This window comes from Panicum virgatum, chromosome 6K (genome assembly GCF_016808335.1).
Source record: "Panicum virgatum strain AP13 chromosome 6K, P.virgatum_v5, whole genome shotgun sequence".
Classification (NCBI taxonomy): Eukaryota; Viridiplantae; Streptophyta; class Magnoliopsida; order Poales; family Poaceae; genus Panicum; species Panicum virgatum.
This window is the reverse complement of record NC_053141.1, coordinates 47,159,109-47,181,609: the sequence shown is the minus strand read 5'-3', so window position 1 is coordinate 47,181,609 and position 22,501 is coordinate 47,159,109. Positions and strand designations below refer to the sequence as shown.

General features: G+C 49.9%; 4 protein-coding genes and 1 long non-coding RNA gene across 5 annotated transcripts; 1 reads left to right on the top strand and 4 right to left on the bottom strand.

Moving 5' to 3' along the window:
• Positions 1-423: 423 nt before the first annotated feature.
• Positions 424-4,830, bottom strand: LOC120713769. The gene is made up of 2 exons (XM_039999741.1): positions 2,397-4,830; positions 424-1,787 (listed from the first exon to the last, which is right to left on the bottom strand). Exons 1-2 carry the CDS (start codon positions 3,841-3,843, stop codon positions 889-891), a joined length of 2,346 nt encoding a protein of 781 aa, XP_039855675.1. The 5' UTR covers positions 3,844-4,830; the 3' UTR covers positions 424-888.
• A 180-nt stretch (positions 4,831-5,010) lies between these two features.
• LOC120713768 (chaperone protein dnaJ 11, chloroplastic-like) lies at positions 5,011-5,841 on the bottom strand. The gene has a single exon (XM_039999740.1). The coding sequence runs from the start codon at positions 5,681-5,683 to the stop codon at positions 5,246-5,248; it is 438 nt and encodes a 145-aa protein (XP_039855674.1). The 5' UTR covers positions 5,684-5,841; the 3' UTR covers positions 5,011-5,245.
• Positions 5,842-6,169: 328 nt separating this feature from the next.
• On the top strand, positions 6,170-7,073 carry LOC120713770. Its single transcript, XR_005691267.1, has 2 exons — positions 6,170-6,409; positions 6,847-7,073. It is a non-coding gene; the product is annotated as an uncharacterized LOC120713770 (long non-coding RNA).
• A 2,542-nt stretch (positions 7,074-9,615) lies between these two features.
• On the bottom strand, positions 9,616-13,564 carry LOC120713766 (E3 ubiquitin ligase BIG BROTHER-related-like). Its single transcript, XM_039999738.1, has 7 exons — positions 13,199-13,564; positions 12,778-13,060; positions 12,635-12,696; positions 12,099-12,140; positions 11,855-11,976; positions 11,661-11,769; positions 9,616-10,051 (listed from the first exon to the last, which is right to left on the bottom strand). The coding sequence occupies exons 1-7, from the start codon at positions 13,409-13,411 to the stop codon at positions 9,998-10,000; spliced, it is 885 nt and encodes a 294-aa protein (XP_039855672.1). The 5' UTR covers positions 13,412-13,564; the 3' UTR covers positions 9,616-9,997.
• A 741-nt stretch (positions 13,565-14,305) lies between these two features.
• On the bottom strand, positions 14,306-18,043 carry LOC120713767 (ER lumen protein-retaining receptor erd-2.2-like). Its single transcript, XM_039999739.1, has 6 exons — positions 17,701-18,043; positions 16,166-16,365; positions 15,654-15,794; positions 15,489-15,569; positions 14,751-14,875; positions 14,306-14,660 (listed from the first exon to the last, which is right to left on the bottom strand). The coding sequence occupies exons 1-6, from the start codon at positions 17,924-17,926 to the stop codon at positions 14,612-14,614; spliced, it is 822 nt and encodes a 273-aa protein (XP_039855673.1). The 5' UTR covers positions 17,927-18,043; the 3' UTR covers positions 14,306-14,611.
• Positions 18,044-22,501: the final 4,458 nt, after the last annotated feature.

Genomic DNA, 22,501 nt, shown 5'->3' with positions numbered 1-22,501 from the left:
TTCGGGTGAGGAAGGGTTGGCTACGGCCCAACAGATGCCTTGTTTAGATGCATAAAATTTCGCTACTGCAACCAAGAAGGAAACCTGAAACCTTCTGTCTTTCTGAACTGAGAGATGGTTAGTTTCTTCCAGAAGTAGCAAAAGGGGAACATCCACATAAAAGGCATGAAGCCTACTTTCTCCAATGTTTTATTCAGAACATGGTGGGTTATACTACCTTATACTTGCAAACTGAACTTCGTTGAAACGGGAGCTAAATTCTTCTGAATTCCAAAATTCATCATGTGGATGCATAACAACAAACAGGGGCGCTGCTGCCATTAATTGTTCAGATTAACAAATGAAGATCCAATTTCTTTTTTGCTTGCATAGTTAATGATAGAACTTCCTGAATTAGCACAGTATATGGATGGATTTGTTACATTCAGATAAGAAACAACATTATTGGAGTCAAATAAATTCTTCTCAGTAAATGAAGACCTAATATACATCGAGTCAGAGTACAATATGCTAATCTCCCCCGGAAAGGGGCTGTACTTCTGTTCATCACCAAAAGAGATACAGTAAAAACTTAAGGGCAAACATCAAATTAAGCCTACAAAACTTCTCATATCCTCTAACAAAAGCTTACTGACTGACTCCAGTTAGTATCAAGGGCTAATGATCTCCCCTAAAAGGGGCTAGCTATGCACTGTTGACCACCAAATGAGATACAAGCAAGTTGAGAAAGAGCATAAAGAACATACAGAACAAAACTGTGAATGCATGAAGTTACCTGAATCTATATATATACAGTAGTCAGCTGATGTGAACAAGAGTAGGCAATTCCGTTCGTTGTCCTGGTAACATGCATTGCCTCTCTCTCTGCAACAAAACTGTTCCCTTTGATCAATAGTACCCTGCTTTTGCTACTCTGGACTGGTAGAGCTCCATCCTAATCTTGGCCTCGGGCAGCAAGCTCTCGATCAAGGGATCCTGCGACATGTAGCCTTGCTTCAAGCCCCAATCGAGCACCGTCAGGATCTCGGCCTGCGCGAGCTCGTCGCTGTCCGGGACGTTGTGCGCGAGGAAGCAGACGAGGATGAGCGCCGCCGTCTGGACCCCCTGCTCGCCGAAGTAGACGTGCTGGACCAGGTGCTTGGCGCCGCCGTGGGCGATGATCGCCGTGCAGTGGTCGACGTGCAGGTAGTTGTCCGTGGACGCGAACTTGGTTAGCGCCGACGCCGCCTCCAGGGTCACCTCGGACTCCCGCTCGTCGAGCAGCCTGACGAGCGGCCCGATGACCCTCTTCTCCGTCGCGCGGAACGTTCTCGAGAGGCACCCCAGGCAGGTGATGCAGGGTACGAGGAGGTCGTCGTAGTCGGCCTTGTCCACGACGCGGAGGAGCTGGTCCACCACGGCGCGCGCCGACGGGGACGTCGGCTTGAACGCCGACCGCCGGAGCTCGGGGTGTTGCTCGGCGACGCGGCAGATCTCCACGAGGGCCATCGCCGAGTTGTACTGCACGTCGCCCGTGGCCTTCTCGAGGAGGATCGAGAAGCAGAGCAGCGCCCGAGACTCGGTGATGTTCTTGCAGATGGCGGGGTTGCCCGTGGCCAGCGTGCCCAGCGCTCTGGCGGCGTGGGACTTGAGGTAGGCCTTGATCTCCGGGACCTCGTACTCCCTGCCCCGCGTGCTCGTCGCCGACATGGACGCGTTGTGCATCCTCGTCCCGGCGAAGCCGCCGGCGGGTCTGGCGGCGCTGGGGCCGGGAGCCGCCGCGCTCGAGCCGGCGCCCAGGCCCGTATCTGGGCACGTGCAGGCCGTGCGACCGCACAGGGCCCCCGAATTCGAAGGGCCCCCAAAATATTAGGTATATATTAGATATAGTCATGCAAACACTTTAATTTAGTTGATTGTTTGACCCAATTTGTGGCAAAACATGGCCCAAATTGCTCCTAAAAGATAAATCGTCGTAGGCGTATCACTTCCCACTTTTTTTTACATGGGTGATGTTTGGGGTCACGTGTGTGATCTCAAGTGTACCTGTCACAGCACCCCAACCTCTTCAAGTTTTCGTGTTTTGGAGATAAAATCGGCCTAATAAACCAGACCCCTCAATGCTTTGTTGCTAGAACAAACTTTTTTTCGGAAAAAAATTTTTGTTGCCCAAACAATAACAATTGTTCCAGCAACAAAAAAAATTTCCGGAACAAAAAATAGTTATTGGGCCTTATGTGATGATTTAACTATCAGTCACACGTGTGACTTCTAACATTTGTGTTTTCACACAGCACATCGCGCTCGTGTGGCTTCTAACATTTGTGCTTTCACACAGCATATCGCGCTTGCCGACTGGTATCGCTTGGTATTCATGATCCTTCACTAGGTCACCAGGGCCCAGTCCATTGTTTCGCACAGGGCCCCCGAATTTGCCGGTACGGCCCTGCCGGCGCCTGCCGCGCCCCCTGCGCCCACGGTGGGCTTGGCCGCGCTGGCGGTGGTGGCTTGCACCCCGGCGGCGTCGGGCGGCTCCTGCGAGCTGCTTGTGGTGCTGTCATTGTTGGTCTTCTTGTCCATGACCACGGCGTGGATGGACATCTTGGAGGCGACGGCGTACTTGGAGTGCTCCTGCACCGTCTCGAAGGCGAGGTGGGCGACGAGGAGGCGGATGACGTTGTGCTGCAGGAACGCGTCCTGGCACTTGGGGTGGTTGGCGGCGAGCTCGGAGACGGCCCAGGCCACCATGCCCTGCACCTTCATGGGCGCGTCCTTGAGGATCTTGACGAAGGAGGTGCAGACGCCGGCGAGGATCATGAGGTCGACGCACTCGGGGTCGCGGGCGAGGAGGCCGATGGCGAGCGCGGCGCTCTCCTGCGCGTCGGCGCGGCCCTCCTTGATGAGGCGCAGCAGCGGCGGGACGCCGTCCTCCTCGATGATGAGCCTGCCGTAGCGGTCGTTGTCACGCGCGAGGGAGACGACGCTGGCGGCGGCGTCGGCGCGGGCCTCGAGGCCGCCGTACTGCAGCACGGCGATCTGCTCCCAGATGAGGAAGAGGATGGGCTCGTTCTGCGCGATGGGGGGCAGGCCGATGTGGTGGTCGTCGTCGTCCTCGTCGTCGTCGTCCTCGGAGGAGGCGGCGGCGGCGGCGTGGCTGGAGACGCGGAGGATCCAGGTGAGGTCCCCGAGCGAGTTGTCGAGCAGGTGGGCGGCCTTCCTGAAGGAGCCCGCGGGGATGATGGTGAGGACGCGGTGGAGGATGCCGCGGCCGCAGCAGCGCTCGAGCAGCGCGGCGGCCTTGTCGAGCGCCCTGTCCGTGTCCGCGAGGATGCGGCGCGCGGGGCGCTCGTAGAGCTCGGCGCGCGCCGCCTGGCGGAGCAGCGTGGAGAGGCGCTCGATCCGGGACCTGATGTCCTGGCACTCGGACCGGCACGCCTGCGCCTCGTCCGCCCACTTGATCAGCTGCTCCGCCAGCTGGATCGGCCGCGCCAGGCTCGCCCTCAGGTCGTCCATGCTCCCCTGGGTCGATCGGCCGCCGGGATCGATCAATGCCGCCGCCGCGCGCGATGCTGGTCGACGAGCCCTCCGATCCGGGTCGCGGCCGGCCGGGCCGGCCGGCTGCCGTCCGGCGGCGGTGGACGAAGGTGGGACGCGAGGTGACACCGGAGGCGATCGAGGAGCTAAATTTGGAAGGGGAGAGGAAGGGTGGAGGCGAGCCGGGTGGCCTGCCCTAGATGGCGGGATCGTGCCATTGCGATCGTGGGATGGAGGGGAAGAGGCGGGGGATGAGGCGCGCGCAGTTCTCCGTTGCTCCGTTCGAGTTCTCGGATGCGGTGGCGGATCGAAGGCCGTTGGATCAAGCATCAACGCCCGCGATGGATCGCCGCGGGACTGTGGGGCTTGGCCGCCTGGACTTCTCCGTGGAACACGTATCTCACTCACCCGTGCCAAAACAGTGGCATGTCACTGCAGCAACGTGCAGGTGCAACTTTGTTACCGTTATTAGTATTACACAGGGGCATGGATCCTTGGTTGACCAAAAGTCCTCTCTCTGTTTTTTTTTCTCACAGAGAAAGCGACCAACGTTCTTTCTGTGTTTCAGCCGTCTGACCAAGCTGTGTCTCGTGGCACTCGAAAGTTTAGCCTCTGCTGTGTTTGGATTACACCCCGAAATTTTTTTCAAAAAAACGAATGCATGAATGGAGTACTAAATAAAGTTTATTTACGAAACTTTTTCACGGATAAGTGTAACTTTTCGAGACGAATCTAATGAGCCAAGTTATATCATGATTGGCTACAGTGATGCTATAATAATTGCGCCAAATCATTTCCTAATCGTACGGTCAAAGACATCATTAGATACAATACTTGCTACAGTACCATAGTTGTGGAGATGATTTCGTAATTAGATTTTATTTAATACCTCTAATTATTAGTCGTGGTCAAAGGACGAGAAAACTTTTTCAGGGGCCATCCAAACAAGGCCGATCGAGCTGCAATTTGGCACTCGAAACTGCCTTTCTTTGACCTTGACGATCAGCCCTTCCGTTGATGTGATTCCAACAAAACAGGAGGAAGGGAGTTTTGTTCATTTGCAGTGAAAGAGCACAACAGACGTACGATTATTCCTCCGGCGGGTGGAAAATTAACAACTCGATGGATGGAAGAACCGGCGCTTGCGTTATGACGTTGTCGAGGAAGGCCTGCGGAGCAGAGCCGCCGGTGACGGCTGCCAATTGGCATGGTTTGACCTTGGCGGCACATGTTTCATGGCCAAGGGGTGGCATGGAATATTCCCTCCCTCCCTGTGGACTGCTCCCTTTGGTCTCCACACGCGATGGCGTCGATGAACTGCACGACTTTCTTTTTTGCTGCTGCTGCTTCTTCTTCGTCCGATCGAAGAAAGAAGACTGCTCTGCTGTGCTGCTCGCCGGAATTTGTGATGTGAAACCGCAGGGCATAGGATATTGGAATCATCAACAAGACTAGAAGAGAAGAAGAGCTTAGATTGAACAGCAGAGGCAGGGCTACTTCCTTCAAACCTCGCAGCCACCTTACATTATATAAGTCAATTTGCGCTTCTCAAGATTACATCTCAGACAAGTGCAAGAACAAGGACGGGGAGTCACATGGATGGCCACCGGTACTAAAAATCCAACCAAGGTGAGCCGCCATGGCGGCAGGAGGATGTGTTGTTTCTAGACTGCCGACACCTATTCACAACAAGCACGGCGCGGCAAGGGGTTCCTACTCCTAACACAGTCTGCTACCAGCACTGGTCCGTCTCCCAGGTGCGGCGCGGGCGGCCGTAGTAGCCCCCCGCCGAGGCGGCCCAGCGCGGGCGCGCGCGCTGCTGCGCGACGGCCGCGGCCACCGCGGCGCCGCCGCGGTCGTAGCGCGCGCGGCTGTCCGGGTCGGAGAGCGTGGCGTAGGCGTCGTGGAGGCGGACGAACTCGGCGGCGGCCCCCGGCGCGGCGCCCGCCACGTCCGGGTGCCGCTCCCGCGCCAGGCGCCGGTACGCCGCCTTGATCTCCCGCACCGTGGCGCCGGCGCGCAGGCCCAGCACCTCGTACAGCGTGGGCGCCGGAGCGGCGGGGGCCGCGGCCGCGGCGGCGCACCGGATCCGGATGGGCCTGGGCGCGGAGGCGGGCCGGAACAACGGCGCCCCGGCGGCGGCCGGCGCGCGCAGAGGCGCGGAGATCATCAGGCGGAGACGAAGGGCGGGGCAAGGGGGGAGCAGAGCAAATCGAGCAGGCAGGCGCGCGGATCTGAGGAGGGCAGAGGCAAGGTGGGTGAGGCAGGCGTAGCCGTCCGCGGGCGACTTTATAGCGGGCGGCCGCGCTGGCGCTCCACTATTTTTTCGAACGGGACGGAGACACCGAGACAGAGGAGGCAGAGAGGAGGAGGTGTGGGTGTGCGTCCGCGTCAGCGTCGGCCTTGTGCTTGGGGGGACACGCCCACGCACCCACGGGCGGCGCCCGCCGGATTCTCGCTGCGGTGCTGGATTCGGATTCCTCCTGCCGGTGCGGGGTTTGGATGTTACGTTGGGCGCCGCACGCTGATTAGAGCATCTGTATTGCAGCTTCTAAATTTGGATGAACAAATGATTATTTAAAAATTTACTTCTAAATTTTACTCATTCAATTATAGTCCTCCACCCGGCAAACTGAGTAAATTGGACTTTCATTTTTCCAACTGACAGCTGGGCCTCATCTGTCATTCTCGCACTCCCAACGAAGCGCTTGCCTTCGCCGACCTCCACTCCAAGCTCTCCGCCCGGTCGTGCCCGGCCGACCTCTGGCCGCTACTCTACCTGCTCGACTCGCTCTCCTCCCATCGCCGCGCCGCCGCCGCTGTGACTGCTCGCCGACCTACATCTCAAGCTCCGCCCTCTCTTCCGCTTCGACTTCGCCTCGTGAGGCGGCTCCAGGTGAGTTCCTGCTTGCTCCGAGTCCCCCATGGGGTCCAGAAAGAACTCTGAACAACTACTTGCTTCCTGCAGTAGCTATCGATTTCGGATCCGGACGCTGCTTCCTTTCTGCCGTATTGATGTGTGGTTGTTGTTCATGGTTCAGAAGATGCTCTCGCTCGTATTAGGATTTATAAACTTATTTTGTACTAGATGATAATTTATATCTCTCCTCGCACAACCAATCCTGAGGTGGAAAAAAATTGAATCTTGCACATATATATATGTCACTATATTCGTTGGTATGGAGATTCTCAGGCTTTAATTTCTTGGCTTTCTGAAGTAGCATCAAGTTATCTGACTTCTACTAGCCCTGCTATGCTTTTTAACTAGGAATAAAAACATTAATGGTCATATGCTGTTGTTCCAATTTCTCATCTGAATGTCTACAATTGCAGGTTTGCTCTTATGATTGTAGACGGTGCCACAGCAAGGCAAATGCTAAGTTCTTGAGGAGCCTCCAGAAGGTGTAGCAGACGTCAAGGATTGAGATGAATAGATCATCTGTCTCAGCTTACTGCAGAGCATGTTTTTCTTCTACTTTGTCTGTAATTTGTATAAAGCAACAACAGAATACAAATATATGACTTGAGATGAATAGATCATCTGTCTCAGCTTGTGAATCTGTCATGTTTTTTTGGTAGAGCCAGAGTTATGTTCTGAATGCAGGAGTTTGTTCATTTGACAGAAATACAACATTAACATGTCTGTCTATACATTTACACAACCTAACTTGATGTATCCCACACTCATCTAACTTGATCTGGATCATTTGATAGTGTCAATCAGGAACATGCATCATATATAAATAAACCTGTCCAGTATGATCTCTCTCCAAAATTCAGATAGCATCTAATTAGCACTCTTGCTATTGTGTCAAATGAACAAGCTGAACAGAACTCCAATACAACAAAAGCTGTATCCAATAGAACAAAAGCTGTATCCAGCATGAACAAGCTGAACAGCACTCTTACTTTACCTGTATCCAGCATGAACAAAAGCTAACCTATTAACAAGCTGGACAGAATTCCAATAGACATATGTGCAACTGAACAAAATAGTACTGAACACCAAAAAATAGTACTGAACATAATGGCAGACAGAAACCTGAACATATTAATTCTGAAAAAATGGCATGAGAAGTTCAGCATCATTTCAGCATTTCAGCATTGAGCATGGCTTTCATAACCAAACATTCCAGCACTGTAACACATTTCAGTAATTCATCTCACAAAAACTGTATACATTCAGATTAACTCAGAATAACTTCAGGCTCCACATGCAAACTTAGCTCCAACAGAGCTCTGAACACCAGTTTTGCTGGCCAAGTTGTCTGATCACTGAACGTATGGCCACAAGACCCTTTTTTGGTAGAGCCAGAGTTATGTTCTGAATGCAGGAGTTTGTTCTGAATGCTAAGATTCTAACTACAGATGGCCTCATTTAGACCGGAACAAAAAAAAAATACAGGAACAAAGGAAATCATGTCCTCCGAGATCTGTTATGTTGTTTGCCTTTTTCTGTATCTTGAGCTCTTGGTTGAGGAGAAGCTGGCAATGGAAATAATGTAAATTCAGACATTGAGGAGACGTTGAGGTTGCGGAGCTTGGTGAGCGGCGAGAGGTCCGGGATCGCGCCGTCGAAGCCGTTGAACGCGAGGGTGAGCTTCTGGAGCGCGGCGCACGCGACGACCCCCACGATGCCGCCCGCGAGCGAGTTCTCCGGCAGGGACAGCGTGGCCAGGGACGGCAGGGCGACACAGAGGTCGGCGAAGGGCACGGACGCCGCGGAGACGTTGAGGCCCGGCAGGAAGACGCCGGTGACGCGACGGTCGGCGCCACCGCAGGGGTCGGCTGCCGGCGAAGTGGCTCAAGACGTCGTGGCGAAGCGGCTCAAGAACTCCCCGCGCCCGCGGCCGGCAAGAAGCAGGCGCCGACAGCTCCGGCGGCGGATCCGGGGAGGAGGCGGACTGAGGGCAGTCGGGCCGGCGGCGGCAGCTAGGGCGCCCGGCGGCGTGGCGTCGGTGGCGTGCGGGGCGGGGGCGCTCGCCTTGGCACTGGATCGGGCACTGCTACGTGGAAATAGAAAAAAAATCGGTGGGGCGCACAGTTGGCGGCCTACTAGAGGGCCACCAAATTGGGAGTGGGGGAGAAATTTGTAAGGCCTATTAAAATAGTAGCCTATTTACTCCTCTGTTGGAGATTAAATTTTACACTTACCGAATAAATATAGAGATGGAAGCCCATTTAATCACCTGCTGAGTTTTTGCTCCTACCTCAGTTGTCTCTCGAGTCTCGACCCACACCGGTGACCGGTGGCCGCCCCGGGGAGCCTACCAGGTAGAGCGCTGGGACCGACCGCCCGTCGCGCGCAGCCGCGTCGCAGCGTGTGCAACAACTGTGTTCGGTGTACACGCAGTACAGGAGCGTGCATGGTCCAAAAAGTGCCGTGCGCCGACACCGACACGCTGCCGGAACCCAACCCGCGCCGCGTCTGACGCGATGGCACACGCCAGGGTTCTCTGTAGAGAGCGTACTAACCTTCTAGAATCTTGAGTCTTTCCTTTGCTCATTTGACCTTTTGGTCTTCGGAGAGCACATCTTCTAGAATATAGGGAAACTTCAGAGGACGCATCTTATGCGCGCAGCGCGCACCGTTTTTTCTTCAGATAGCGCATTCTGACCTCGTAGTTTAAGACCGCGTTTGGAGGACAGCAGATTCTGCGAATCCTGAATCCTAAAATTTTGAAAGCTGCCAAACTGTGGATGGATTCTAGAGCAAAGATTTTAGGATTTTAAGAATCCCGAAATCCATTAGCCCGGTAATTCCAGCAGCTACTGTAACTGTAACAACATAAATCCCAGACAGTACTTCGGCACCACACCACTACCAGCGTCTCCGGCTTGAGCACAAATCTACATACCAATACCACGTCCATTAAGGCAGATACTCTTCGGCAAGCAACGGTATATAGATGGTCATGGTCATTCTTAATAGATGGCAACTCATCATTTGAACCAAACCGGCATCTCGAGGAACAAACAATTGACACCATTCAAACGCGAAAAGATCAGACTAAGACTTAAAAGAATGGCTATTTTCTATTGATATGATACTCTTCGGCAAGCAACGGTATATACAGTCCTGTTTCTTCCTACACATGGTCATTCTTAATAGATAGCGACTCATCATTTCAACCAAACCAGCATCTCGAGGAACAAACAATTGACACCATTCAAGAACGAAAAGACCAGACTAAGACTTGAAAGAATGGCTATTGTCTACTGATATGATTGTTATTTAACATCTACAAACAATGAATCATGCACGAATCATCAACAGTCTAATACAATGCATAAATAACCAGCGGCATGGTAATCTAAATCAGCAGCAGGAACAGGTACAGGCGGCGACTAAACCTGTCGAATTGAACTGGAGAGAACAGGGACTTCCCTGAGCAACTCAACAGTTGCCACGCTGCTTTCGTTTCACTATCTAATGGCAGATATCAGGCTGCCGGCTTGCCGATATTCCTTCCCAGTAAAGCAGCTATGCCTTCTTGTTCTCAAAGGTGGAAACTTCAGCGCTGCACATCGGGCACACCTGCAAACAATTAAAATGATATGTCACCCAGTTCAGATGTCGGTCTGGTATTTAGATTTTGTGATTACAATGAGCTGTTCTTGTTTGCTTTAGCAATTTAGCATGATCCATGGTGTATCTTGGAATGAACTGCAGCATTATGCAGTCTGAGGGTTGTGAAAAAGGACCCCCCTAATAATACACTTCCAACGGATTTCTATCACTGTTGTTTTACTTGTTAAGCATCGACATAGTCCCCAACACACATGTTTTGACACTACCTTTGTTGTGGGCTTTTTAGGGTACCCACAGCCGGGTGGCGGAACGCACCCGCCTAATCCCCGAGGGGGTGTACTCGGGATTGCGCTAAGCGATTAGGCCTATCTAGCTTGGGGGCAAGAACGCAAGAACACACGAGAATTTTAGAGTGGTTCGGGCCGCCGGAGCGTAATACCCTACGTCCACTTGAGAGTCGTATTGCTCTAGTGTCGGTGGATGAGTCTATCCTCTGCCTTCCAGTCCTCTTTTGGACCTGAGCCTTTCTCTAACGGGCGTCTCCCTTTCATAGAGCAAGGAGGGCGCGTACACAGGTGTTGGACCCCGACAGATGGGTCCAACAAGGATGTATACTATACCAAATAGACACTAATGGAGCTACAGTGATGGAGAATCTCTTGCCGGATACACTTCATCGTCTTGTAGACTCTCTGACCGAGGGGGGTCTACTCCTGTCCCATCGGCGAGGCGCCCGTTGAGGTAGTGTAGGTTGCGGCGTAGACTGTTGGGTCTACCGCGTAGGCGTTATGATACTCCGTCGTCGAGTTGTCGTGTCTAACTGGCGTGCGTGGCGTGGGCGGTACCAGAGGCTGCACCGCGCGCCTTGGTAACGCGCGGTCAATAGTACAGCCTGGCAAAAGCCGCATCGGGCTCTGCTGTGGCAGAGCGCACTTACGTCTACCGTATTCAATGCGGTAGGTGGGCGTGTCTTCCCGGGGAAGCGCCGCGCCCCTACGCGGGCCCGCACCTGCGGACGCGTGGCGGCTTCGGACCCCCCCAGGCGGCTTCGGACCCCGACAGGCGGGGTGTCTGTTATCTCCCCGCTAAGGGGTCCGGATAGTATTTGGGGGTCCGGGACCTGGTGGGAGGTCTGGGCCCCTTAGCCGAGCACTCCCTTCTCCGGGACACGTGGCATCACCGGACCTTCCTCAAGCGGGGAGCGGGTCCGGGTCCGTTTGCCGGGAGAGTAGGGCTCCGGACTACAGGGGTCCGGCCGCCCAGCCATCGAGGCGTAGTTAAGGATAACTACGAGACTCTTGCCTAGGCACAGCAAGAAGGGGTACCCCAATCCTGGGGTACCGACAACCTTTTATAGCTATTTCTTAACAGAGATTGTTGAAAATATTACCAAATACCAAGTGAAAGATTTTTCATGGCAAATCAACACATGATATTCATGTGTCAAATCCTAACTGTTTTGTGTGTATTAATAGCCAAAGTTCCAAGTAGGATTGCCCACATTATAGAATGATATCTATTTGAGAACAGATGTAGTGTTCATCAAGAACATCCTTTGATAATGGTATATGTCAGGGGAATTCAGTAGGTAAAGTGGTGGCACTGGTGGTTATACCTTGTTTAATTGCAGCCATTGGTTTATGCACTCAGAATGGTATGGATGTTTGCAAGGAAGTGCAACCAATGTTTCGCCTTCATCAAACTCCACACGGCATATAACACATCTGCAGATGAAATTAGATCGATCAGTATATCATTCTACACACATTTTTCGTGGGTGGATAAGGCATAATAAAACATAGTCCATACTGTTCCATGTTGCCTTCATGCTTGTCTTGTGCCTGGTAAGTTACTGAAGGTAGCGAGGCAATTGTATCAGCAGATAGGCCTTTGCTTTCTGTGCCGACAACTTCACCCAATGCAATTAGTTCCTGAGATCACCATAACCATGCATGTTTAATAATGCATCTTGCAGCTTCGCACACAGTAGGGTAGATTAAAAATTTAAAATGCAGAGAACATCATATTCTTTTCAGAAAAAAAAATAACTTACCTCATAAGAGTATTCATCTGGGTCAACATCTTCCCATGCATCCTAAAGTTTCATAAAATGTCAGATACTAGCATCATTCCCAGTAGATTTTTCAGCGAATATACAAATTTTCATTGAATATGCAGTTTCAGATGGAAGCAGCTATACAAATTGCTTCACAGTCAACTCAATCAAGAGGAACATCAAAATTCGACTTCAAATTCTATTCTTTCTAGTCAATTCTACTAACATTCGATTTCTTACCACTAGGCAGCACAACTCTAACTACCTGCTCAAGAATCTGAAATAATAGTACATACTATTACCTTGTCAAATCCTAGAGAAATGATGTGGTAAAACATCTATCCTAGAGCAATGAGAAATAAATACTGGAGAAACAAACTAATGCCTGTGTTTTGCATTATTACCAACATTTAACTAAGAAATCTTTATGAGATTATTTAAAGGTGCACAACACAATCCAATTCAGCCAGTTCATGATTGCCTGAGCCTGTCCATATCAATCGAGCCACGGAGAGAATATAAAGAAATATCACCTGTTGATCATCCACATCTTCCTCCTCCTCGATCTCAGCATCAACCTGCTCCATCGCTCGCCCTGGTACACAAAGGCAGGCTCAGCAACATACCCAAAAGGGGAAAATAAATCTGAATTTTGACATCCGTTTTGTGCACTCACAATCACCGATCCCGGCGAGCGCCATGAGCCTGCCGGCGACGTCGCGCTCCTCGGCGTCCTGCAGGGCGCGGGCGAACGCCTCGTCGTCCTCGTACCGCGCGGGATCCGCCGCGGCCCCCTCCGCGCCGGCGACCACCACCTCGTCCTCGTCGATCGGGTCCGCACCCCCCTCCTCGTCCTCGTAGTCGCTCCCCTCGTCCTCGTCGTAGTCGTAGCTCCCGGCGTCCGAGCTCGCGTACTCGCCGCCGCCGTACTGCGCGGTCAGCATCATGTACGCCCGCTCCTGCGCCGCAAACCCAGCCAGCAGAACGCGCCACGAATCAGAACGGCGGCGAAGCCTGAGACCCATCCCATGGGATTGGATGATGGGAGCCCGGGGCGGGCGCAACGCAACCAACCCCGCGAGATCTCGAGCGCTTACCTGCTCCTGAAGGACGCGGGCGAGGGCGAGGTCCGCCTCCTCCTGGCTGAGGCTGGTGAACGGCCGCCTCCCCTCCGCCGCAGCGGCGGCCGCCGAGGCGCCGTCGTCTCCGGCGGCGGCGGGCGCCGGGACGTTGGGGCTAGCGTTCTGGTCGTGGTCGGGGCTGGGCTTGTCGGCGCCGGCGCCGCCGATCCCCTTGGAGGAGCCGTCCATCGCGGCTCGCACGGAGGGATTCGAGAGGGACGGGAAAGCGAGCGAGCGCGCCCGGATTATGAGGCGGTGGGCGGCGAACAAACAGCGGTGGGAGGGGGAGGCGGCGGCGTGGCGTGGCGTGGCCGCGTGGTTGCGGTTGCGCGATGGCCGACTCGGGAGCCGTCGCGTTCCCATTTAAACCGGGGGCCCTCCTGTTGCGAGCCGAGCTGAAGGCCGCGGCCCATGGCAGGTCGGGCGGTGGGCCCCACGTGTCGGCCATTGAGGCTGCCTTCGCCTCGTTTCGTCAAGTTTCTCAACTCACAAATCTCGTTGGAGAAAAAATCGCATCACATGATACATGGCGTTGCTGCAAGCTAAAACTCCAAACTCGCGAGGGAAGGAGGCGAGGCGAGGTTGGGTAACATCTGACGGGACGGAACGGAACGGGGGAGAAGTTTGAAACTTGTGGCCGACCTCTATCTACCTTGCCGGCGAAGTTAGCGAGAGCAGCAAGGCCGCCGGCTCACGGCACGGCAAGTAGGCTCGTTCCGTGAACGGGTGCGCCATGGATATTCTACGGGTGTTTTCCCGGGACTGTGCCGTTGCTGCTGACCACCGCACACATGCTGCACCCGTGCATGACAAGTTTGCTTTGAACACAACTCTATGTCAAGTTCTGAACTCAGCCAGGTGCTCGACGAGGATTGAGGCAGCAACATACTCTATGTCAAGTTCGTTTGAGAGAAAGTTAGCTAATCTGTCAGGCCGAAACGGTAGCAGTCTTGATGAACTAACCAAATCTGGGAAATCTATAAACAGCCAACTGACTGGAAGGTATGCCGTCAGTCCAGAGATATGCCAAGCAAAGCATCCTCCACATTCTTAACATTAACACAGCGATAAGACGAGATCAGCGACAACAAAGAGGAACAGAGTCATTGAAAATGGGGAAATCCCGTTTCTGTCTCTATTCTGAAACTGCAACAGCTCTAGCCTGGACGAAAAAAGTCAGATGGACAACCTACGTTTCACAGTATTTTGGTACAAGGTTTCACGTAAACAGTTTACAGATGAAAAGAAAAAAAGTAGAGCGAACGAGTCTCTGCTATCCACTCGATAATGCTAAAGTTTGGGCACAAGAAGCATAATGACTGTTGCATTGTATGACGATTGATGAGCACAGAAGAAACCAACAGTATGCTTTGTATCCTGCTGCAGTTTCTAGACCACCCCGGAGGGGAGCCGCAGCACCAGTTGCCCACCAAAAACACTGCATGCCCCATCAGAAATTACTCATTATTCAATGCCCAGGGGCCTTGCCTGAGTGATAAGATTATGAGAAATGACAGATCGCACGTACCTCTTCACATAGTAGTAGCAGAAATCTGCGAGGATGAAAGTTTGAACGATTTCGGAAAGAAGTACCATTGATGGCCACAGACCATAGCCCAGAGCAGTCAACAACCGGCCACGGGTATCCAAAACCTACAGAACAGAGTAATCGAAGCTATCAGAGACAGATTAACCCAGAAAAACCTTGGATTCTGCAAAACACAAACTTTCATCCTTCCGAAACCCCATATACTCCCACAAAACCAAAAAGATTGGGGATATAGTACAGATAATTATAAGGCAAACATTAATGAAGTTGTTTTTCAAACAAACTAGTAAAGGAGAACACAAGGACCACTAAATAAACTAAACAAATTTCATCAGGGAACGAGGTAAAACAGAGTACTTTCCAGTATATTCTGCATCGACAGTTCGACACGAGCACAGGTGATGATAATAACAGGTAAAACACATCTATTTTATTTTAGAAAAAAGGCGCTCTGCTGTTTCATTAATCATTGACCATCTATACTCAATGATGTATTGAATTATTCCGCTCAACTCTGTTTCCAGTGTTCTTTAAGTCCAGACCTTTGCTATGATTGTTTCACACTGTGATGACAGGGAAGGCATTTGTCCCTATTAACGTTTGGGGGCACAGAACCAGATGACCAGTTCACTCTTTGGTGAAAAAGGAAGAAACTAAACTAGCACGGTAGTTCTTTTAAAAGAAAACAAAAAGGAAAGTATACAGAAAGACAAGAACCTGAAGGACCCAGTGTGCACAGCTCAGAAACCTTGCAACACCCAGTGCAAACACATAATGAGCTGTGAATGGCTCAACAATCTGCAAAGTCGCATAGAAAGAAAAGCTCAGATAAATAGAGTAATTGCTTACTGATTGAAGGGCCATGTATGTTTAAAGATTCACCTTGGTATTTTGCATCAAGCGCAACTGAGGCAGCACTGAAACAGCTTCCAAATAAACACAAAAGGCCCAGCAAAGTCTGTTCACTATGTTGTGCGATGTTGTAGGATGGGCAACAAACGTTAGCACCGCACAAGGCACTACCTGGAAAGGAAGTCTAGTAAGATACTACAGTATGCGAATAAGAAGTGGGCTAATAAAACAAATGATAAATGGGCAGAAATAGCCACCAACATAGGTGCAATTCATTAGCTAAGGTAAAATCCATTCTACAAGTAATGTCATCAAAATGTGATAGTGATTATGGGAGGCTAAAGTATACAACCAGAAATGCTCGTTTGTGGTCAGCAGGGAACTCAAGAGGTCCCAAGCACTTGACCTTTTGAAAAGTCCGGGTCAAGCAACGCAATCTAAAACAACAACGTACACATCTTGAAAATACAGAATACTAACACTGCTATGTTTAATAACCTAGATGCTAGCTTTGCAGTCAAGAATCTAATATTTGTTCTTACCACATAGTACAATTTGAAGTTGTCTTTGTCCAGCATATATGTTGATCTCAGTTTGAACCGAATCATATAAATAACAAAAAGAGTTGCTGCTAGTGTAGCTGTATCCAGAATTGTATGGATGTCATACTCCATAACAAAGCTGCAGTACAACCTAACAGCCAGAAATAATGCTGTCAAATCCTGAGACTTGAGTGACAGTCCTGCAAGAAAGAGAAAAAATTTGGATAAAATTAGAGCACGAGTATAGATTTATACATCCTGAACCATGAAAAAAACAAAATAAATGTCAAACCTATCTATGTTTTTAATATGAAAATGATATACCAGTCTAGTAGCACTTAAATCTAGTCAATTGTCTACAGTGACATGTCAGTGGTCATGTACAAGCAGATTCATGGACCATCCGCATATTGTCACAGCAGGATGACCATAATACACAATAATTTTTTTAAAAAATAATGATGTTGAGTATGAACCATGCCATTAATATTGTCCATGGCCTATTCTTTTAATGCCAAAATGTCCAGAGTTATACCCCTCAATAAATCCTTTATTTGCATTAACAAAGCATTTAGTCACACAATTCTTTTGAATGAGGTGAATCAGACATAAATTCTTTCGTTTTAATTGAAAGGCAGAGCTCCTGCTATTATTTCAAACAAAAAAGAGGCGAATCAGGAAAGATGCTGAAAGCAAAAGGAAGCAAGCCCATAAATGAGAAAGGTATCGATGAAACAAAACTAAAACCACCATCATCTCTGCACCAGAGTGAGTGATGCCATTCTCCCGGAAAACACGTCTTCCCAATTTTGCATAAACCAGTGCATCTCTCAGACTACCTACCCTTATGTCATACAAATCCAAGAAGAGCACTGCATTTCTATAAGAGGAACAAGTGCAAACTGCCTGGAATCTGCTATTGAAGCTCTCAATGGACGAAAGCCTGTTGACTTTTTAAGCAAAAGAAGCCATCGAATCGAACAGGCGCAAGCTTTATATACTTCTCTTGGGCTCATCCAGTGATATCACCACAGAAAACTCTGACTGAAGGATCGCTCACCGAGTGATACCACCATGGAACAATTTGAGAATCCTTCCTCACATAGCAGGCACACATTAACATCCCACTTCCATTGCAGTACCCAACACAGCACAAGTTGCATGCAGTATTCAGTATAGCAATCACCTCACTCACTCCTAAATCCGACCTGTCGATTCATAAAACCTAACTGAAACAGCAAAAACCTAACGAAACAGCAACCAACTTCCTTGGTCGAAACAGGCTGCAAAATCCTCCGAAGCAGGCAACACGATTCGCACTAAACACGAGATTAAGCTTATATATAGTATAAAAATAAACGGAGGACTACCCGATGCTTCCCGGGGGAAAAATTAACGACAGACGAGGTGAAAGTGAAAAACAAACGCATGGGTTCCCGCAATCTGGATCGAGAACCAGCGAGCCCGACGGATCGAGCGGATAGCAGCGCGGGTTGCGCAGCAGCCGTAACAAGGGGGGAGGCTGGGGGACGAACCGGCGCAGGTCTTCTCCTTGGTGAGCTTGTAGATGAGCACGGCGATCCCGAGCGCGTGCGCGGCCTCGGCGGCGACGAAGAGGTTGTCGTGGTCGTGGACGATGAAGCGGATGAAGACGAGCGCGGCCATCCCGGCGACGACGGCGAGGAAGGCCTTGACCTTGGGCGGCTGGCGCCGCACCCAGGCCATGACCGCGGCCAGCGGCCTCCGCGAGGAACCCCTCATCCCGGCGCCGATCGGTGGAGGCGCAGGCAGGCAGGCGAGCTCCGGCTCCGGATTCCGGCTCGTGTGCGGCGCGAGGGGACTGGGACGGGCGGGGGCGGGGGCGGGGGTGGCGGAGTTAATGGGGACGGGTCCGGTCGGGTTGGTTGTTGCAGCTGTTTCGATTCGTGGCATTCATTGACAGCGCCTGTGGGCCCGGGCCCCCTCGAGCAAGCAAATCTTTTAAAGTTTTTAAATTTTTAAATTTAAATTTAAACAAAACAATTTGTTTGTTTGGTCGATTAGTAGACCAATTTCCTTGAAAATGCCACTAAAGTACTAATCTACTTGAACAAAAATACATTCGAATCCTTTTGCGTTCTTTTGCTTGTCCTTGTTTATAAGCATATAGTAGACTATTTTGGCTCAGCTTCATTCTTTAGAGAGAGAGAAAAATGCCAGTTGAAGAAGTTTTGCACATCAGAAAAATGGATTGCCTGTTTTTATGCAGGCAGGCCAATCATCAGCAGCTCCACCCAAATTAACCTCCATGGCGTACAGCTCAACTCCCGGTGGATCCTCACGCACGTCGTGGAAGCCGTGGGACGGACGCACCGGAGTGTTAGACCGTCCACAGCGATAGGAGGAAATGGAGGAGTAAATCTACTGTTTGGCACTATAGATGTACTATTTGGCACTGTAGACAGAGAAGGTGTGGGAAACAAGACAAGAGTAAATTTGCTCTTGCTCTTGCCATTGTGGACAGCCTTAGAATTTGGTTCGAGTGGGAAGGTGGGGTTAGGGCATCCGATCGAACGGAACGCCACCCGGTGTTTGACCCGGCGCGAGGGTTGTTAATGCGCCTCGTGAAGCGGGGGGGCACCCACACCAGACACCCCGACGACGGCGACTTGCCTTCCTCGTGATCTCATCCCATCACTAGTAGTCGTCACTTGTACGTATTGCTCTCGGTCTGGATGGAGCACGGAAAGGGGCAGGCAACGCACGTTCCACGCAGAAGAAGGTCCTGGGCTGGGCCCGTCACGCACGGCGCGGGGAATCCATCCTCCTCCGTACGACTCGTCGTACCGGACCGGACGCCCCTGCACGGAGTTGTTGGCTGTTCTGGTCTACACGGGCCGGGCCAGTCTCACCCTGGGCTACGAACGGGCTGGGGTCTGGACCTATGGGCCGCCGACAATAGAGGTCCAGTTATGAAACTTCAAAAGGCCCATGTCGCCACTGGTTAGACTGGGCCGTGGTCGATTCGCGCGACGTCCGTGGATTGGCTTCGCCGTCTGAATCAATCTCCTCCTCCCCTCCCGGACGCGCCGCTGCCCGCCATGGGGCCCACGCGATCCTTCCCCCGCCGGCCGCCGCCCCGTCGCTCTCCGGGCGTCGCCGTCGTGGGCACCAGGAGCTACGGAGGAGAGGGGGTTGGTAGGGTACGCGCGGTCGGCCGGGTGCCGCTCCCGCGGCCGCGCAGGGTGCGAGGTCCCCGTCCGTCACTCACCGCGCCGTGTCGTCAGCGTCACAGGGTGAGTGAGTCTGTCCCTCCAAAGCGTCCTGCTGCTCCTCGCTCGGTTTGCCTGCGGCCACACGTTGCGGATTCGAGCCCTGGCCTTTTCTTCGAGTCCCTGCCATACCATCTCTGGTGGGGGCCTGCTGGTTCTGTGCCTAGGAGCACGATGGCTCAAAAATTTACTTTCTCAGAAGATGCGGAGAGGTTCCCATTCCCCTCTCTTTTTTTTTTCTGATACAGCCGACAAGGTAATCGCTGCAAACTGGTGCGTCTTCTCGCTAATTTTGATTAGAAAATCGCCGCAATGCATAACAAGATGCAACGCCTACTTTAATTATACTCACAGCTGTCGTCGACTAATTTATATGTTGCTAATGTAAACAACGTCCTGGCTCGTCGGGCACTTGGTTCTGCAAAAATGGTTGCAGTACGTTTCCGAACGAGAGTTTGTTCGGAACAGCTTGCTCCAAGTCATGGCATTTGGTCACGGAGAGTGATCAAAGTAGGCACTAGCATGGTCCTGTCCTTTTTGGTAGTACCGTTGCTTCCTTGGAAAGTTTGTACCTCTGTTCTCGTATAATTTGAGCATGTGCTGCATTCAGTTGGGAGATTCAACCAAGTCATGTAATGCCACGACGCTGCCCCGCGGCTCATTCCTGGAAGCACGAATGAATGCATGAGAGGAACGCTCCAACTCAAATATTGTGACCAGATGTTGTCGGTATGAATTCGTCATGAACATGTCAGTACAGCCTGCTCCATCGAATTATTCAAACGGGATGACTTACCTGCTAATTATCTGCCAAATAGGGTAAGCAATATTCAGGAATTTTAGTCAGTCAGAAGCTACATTTACTAGTGAGTTCAAAATTGGCTTCTCGTTGAAGAGATAAGTATAATATTTTTGTGGAAGCCTACTCATCTTTTTCAACCTTTTCAGAAAGTCCTTGTGCTAAGTATAGTGGGATGTGTTACTGAGGACTTCTTCATTCAAAATTAAAGTGGCTAGGGGATAAAAAGTTTCAAAGCCTAAATATGTAGAGTCCTTCTCCTTAATCAATTGTTGCTTCTTGTCAATCTACATCAGTTGCAGATTGGCTTCATTCGAAATTGCCTTCTCGCTGAAGAGATAAGTATAATATTTTGTGGAAGCCTACTCATCTTTTTCGACCTTTTCAGAAAGTCCTTGTGCTAAGTATAGTGGGATGTGGTATTGAGGACATCTTCATTGAAAATAAGTGCCTAGGAGATAAAAATTTTCAAAGCCTAAATATGTAGAGTCCTTCCCCATAATCAATTGTTGCTTCTTGTCAATCTACATCAGTTGCAGCGTTTCTTAGCTGGAAGGTTGGTAATCCAGGTTGTTATTCAGTGAATTTAGGCTGATGGGATATGGCGACACTCAACCCATTCTCTTTTAACAGTATCTCATAAAGATAGTTTCTTCATAACATGACCAGTAATAATATCCACAGAAGATTCAGGAAGGCTTGTATGTTACACTATACTGCGGTTTTGACTGTCAGCACAGGCATGAGACGGTCAATTTATAGTTGCTTCTGTGCGCCTTCTCTATCGTTGGCCAGAGCTGTCCAGCTCGAACATTGGTGAATCGCAATCCTTACTTGAAAGTCATAGTCTAAGACTTCTTAGTTGGGACTTCGGTAGTTTGATTCATCTGGTAAGGTAAGTTGAAAATTAAAATATGGTATAAAATTTGATCATATAAATACATTTATGAGATAATATCACTTTTTATATACTTTTTTATTTTACTGACTGGGCACATTTATGAGATAATATCACTTGATCATACAACTACATTTCCACAAATAAATTATCCTAGGTGAATTATTGCCGATTTCTCTTCCCACGAGTCGTGATGGGGAAAGTGCCAATTCAAATGGAATGGCTCCAACATGATATTACTGTCAAAATTCGAAATCCTTTTATTTTTGTCTATTAAAGAGTATTTAAGTCCTTGAAGTACTTAGAAATGGCTCCGACATGATATTACTTGAAGGTTTGTTTCAAAATATACAAACTGCCCACCAAATGATATTCAGCAAGTGTTAATGAATTAATCACCGTCGATTGATGAACTCGATGGGAAATTATTACAGAAAGAAATAAAACTGTTCAAAAAAAAAAGAAAGAACTAAATTAAAAAAAATTAAACATAAGTCATGATTCATGCAGTTTTCTCCCTTCAGGTTTTCTCTAGGTCCACGGATTTCATTGTCAGAGTGAGAATTTATATGATGCCAGATCCTTGAGTACTACCTCTGAAGTTGTTTTGGAAGTTTTCATATTATGTTTGATAACAAAGCAATACTGTTTATCATGATAGCAGTATAACACCTATTGTGTGATCTGCATTGGATGTCTCCTAGAAATGCACATCACAACTTATAGCTTCTTGCATACAAATTGGAAGGCAGGATGGAATAGACCTGACTTAGAAAAAATATGATTTTTATTATGCCATTAGTTATCTATGAAAAACAAACTTCTGTTTACTGCTTTTACTTTTCAGCACAGAAACACACATCAGTACCTGGGCATAGAAACAGTACGATGAGATTAACAATTTAACAGATGCAATTTTTGTGCTTTGGCCATTTTCTTTTCATAGAATTTCCCTCTTATTTCATCTGAAAAGTCTATATTCTAGATTAAATGAGATAATTTTCTATTCAACCAAAATTATGTCTCTTATTGTTGCAGCATACCAGAGAGAGCACACAGCGTTTTGCTTATTGGATTGCATTCGTCCAGAAATAGTAATCTGCTCAAGTTTCATCATTTTATGCTATGATTGTCTATAAATAATAAGATGCTCAAGTTTTGGCGCACATCCTTTAGCAGATTAAAGTTTCTATGCAGATTCAGTGAAGGCCGGAGCATGGCATGTTCTGTTCTTATGGATGGTTAGCATTGTATTCCGGGAGATTGTTGCTATTTTATCAGCAGTTGTCAGCATTATGCTTTTAGGCACAGCATAAATTAGCTCCTGTAATCTGTACATGTGCAAGATATACTTCCATTGCTGGCCAGTACAGTACCTGAATAGTTCA

Excerpts from the sequence above, each read along its gene's own strand:
- LOC120713769 (XM_039999741.1), bottom strand. The coding sequence starts at position 3,843 with ATGCTTGATCCAACGGCCTTCGATCCGCCACCGCATCCGAGAACTCGA. Across the intron at positions 1,788-2,396 it reads GGCAAATTCGGGGGCCCTGT|ATACGGGCCTGGGCGCCGGC; the intron begins GCGAAACAATGG and ends GCACGTGCCCAG.
- LOC120713768 (XM_039999740.1), bottom strand. The coding sequence starts at position 5,683 with ATGATCTCCGCGCCTCTGCGCGCGCCGGCCGCCGCCGGGGCGCCGTTG.
- LOC120713767 (XM_039999739.1), bottom strand. The coding sequence starts at position 17,926 with ATGAGGGGTTCCTCGCGGAGGCCGCTGGCCGCGGTCATGGCCTGGGTG. Across the intron at positions 15,570-15,653 it reads GCTTGATGCAAAATACCAAG|ATTGTTGAGCCATTCACAGC; the intron begins GTGAATCTTTAA and ends GCGACTTTGCAG. Across the intron at positions 14,661-14,750 it reads TGCTACTACTATGTGAAGAG|TGTTTTTGGTGGGCAACTGG; the intron begins GTACGTGCGATC and ends TGGGGCATGCAG.
- LOC120713766 (XM_039999738.1), bottom strand. The coding sequence starts at position 13,411 with ATGGACGGCTCCTCCAAGGGGATCGGCGGCGCCGGCGCCGACAAGCCC. Across the intron at positions 12,697-12,777 it reads GCTCGCCGGGATCGGTGATT|GGCGAGCGATGGAGCAGGTT; the intron begins GTGAGTGCACAA and ends TTTGTGTACCAG. Across the intron at positions 10,052-11,660 it reads AATGGCTGCAATTAAACAAG|GTGTGCCCGATGTGCAGCGC; the intron begins GTATAACCACCA and ends AATTGTTTGCAG.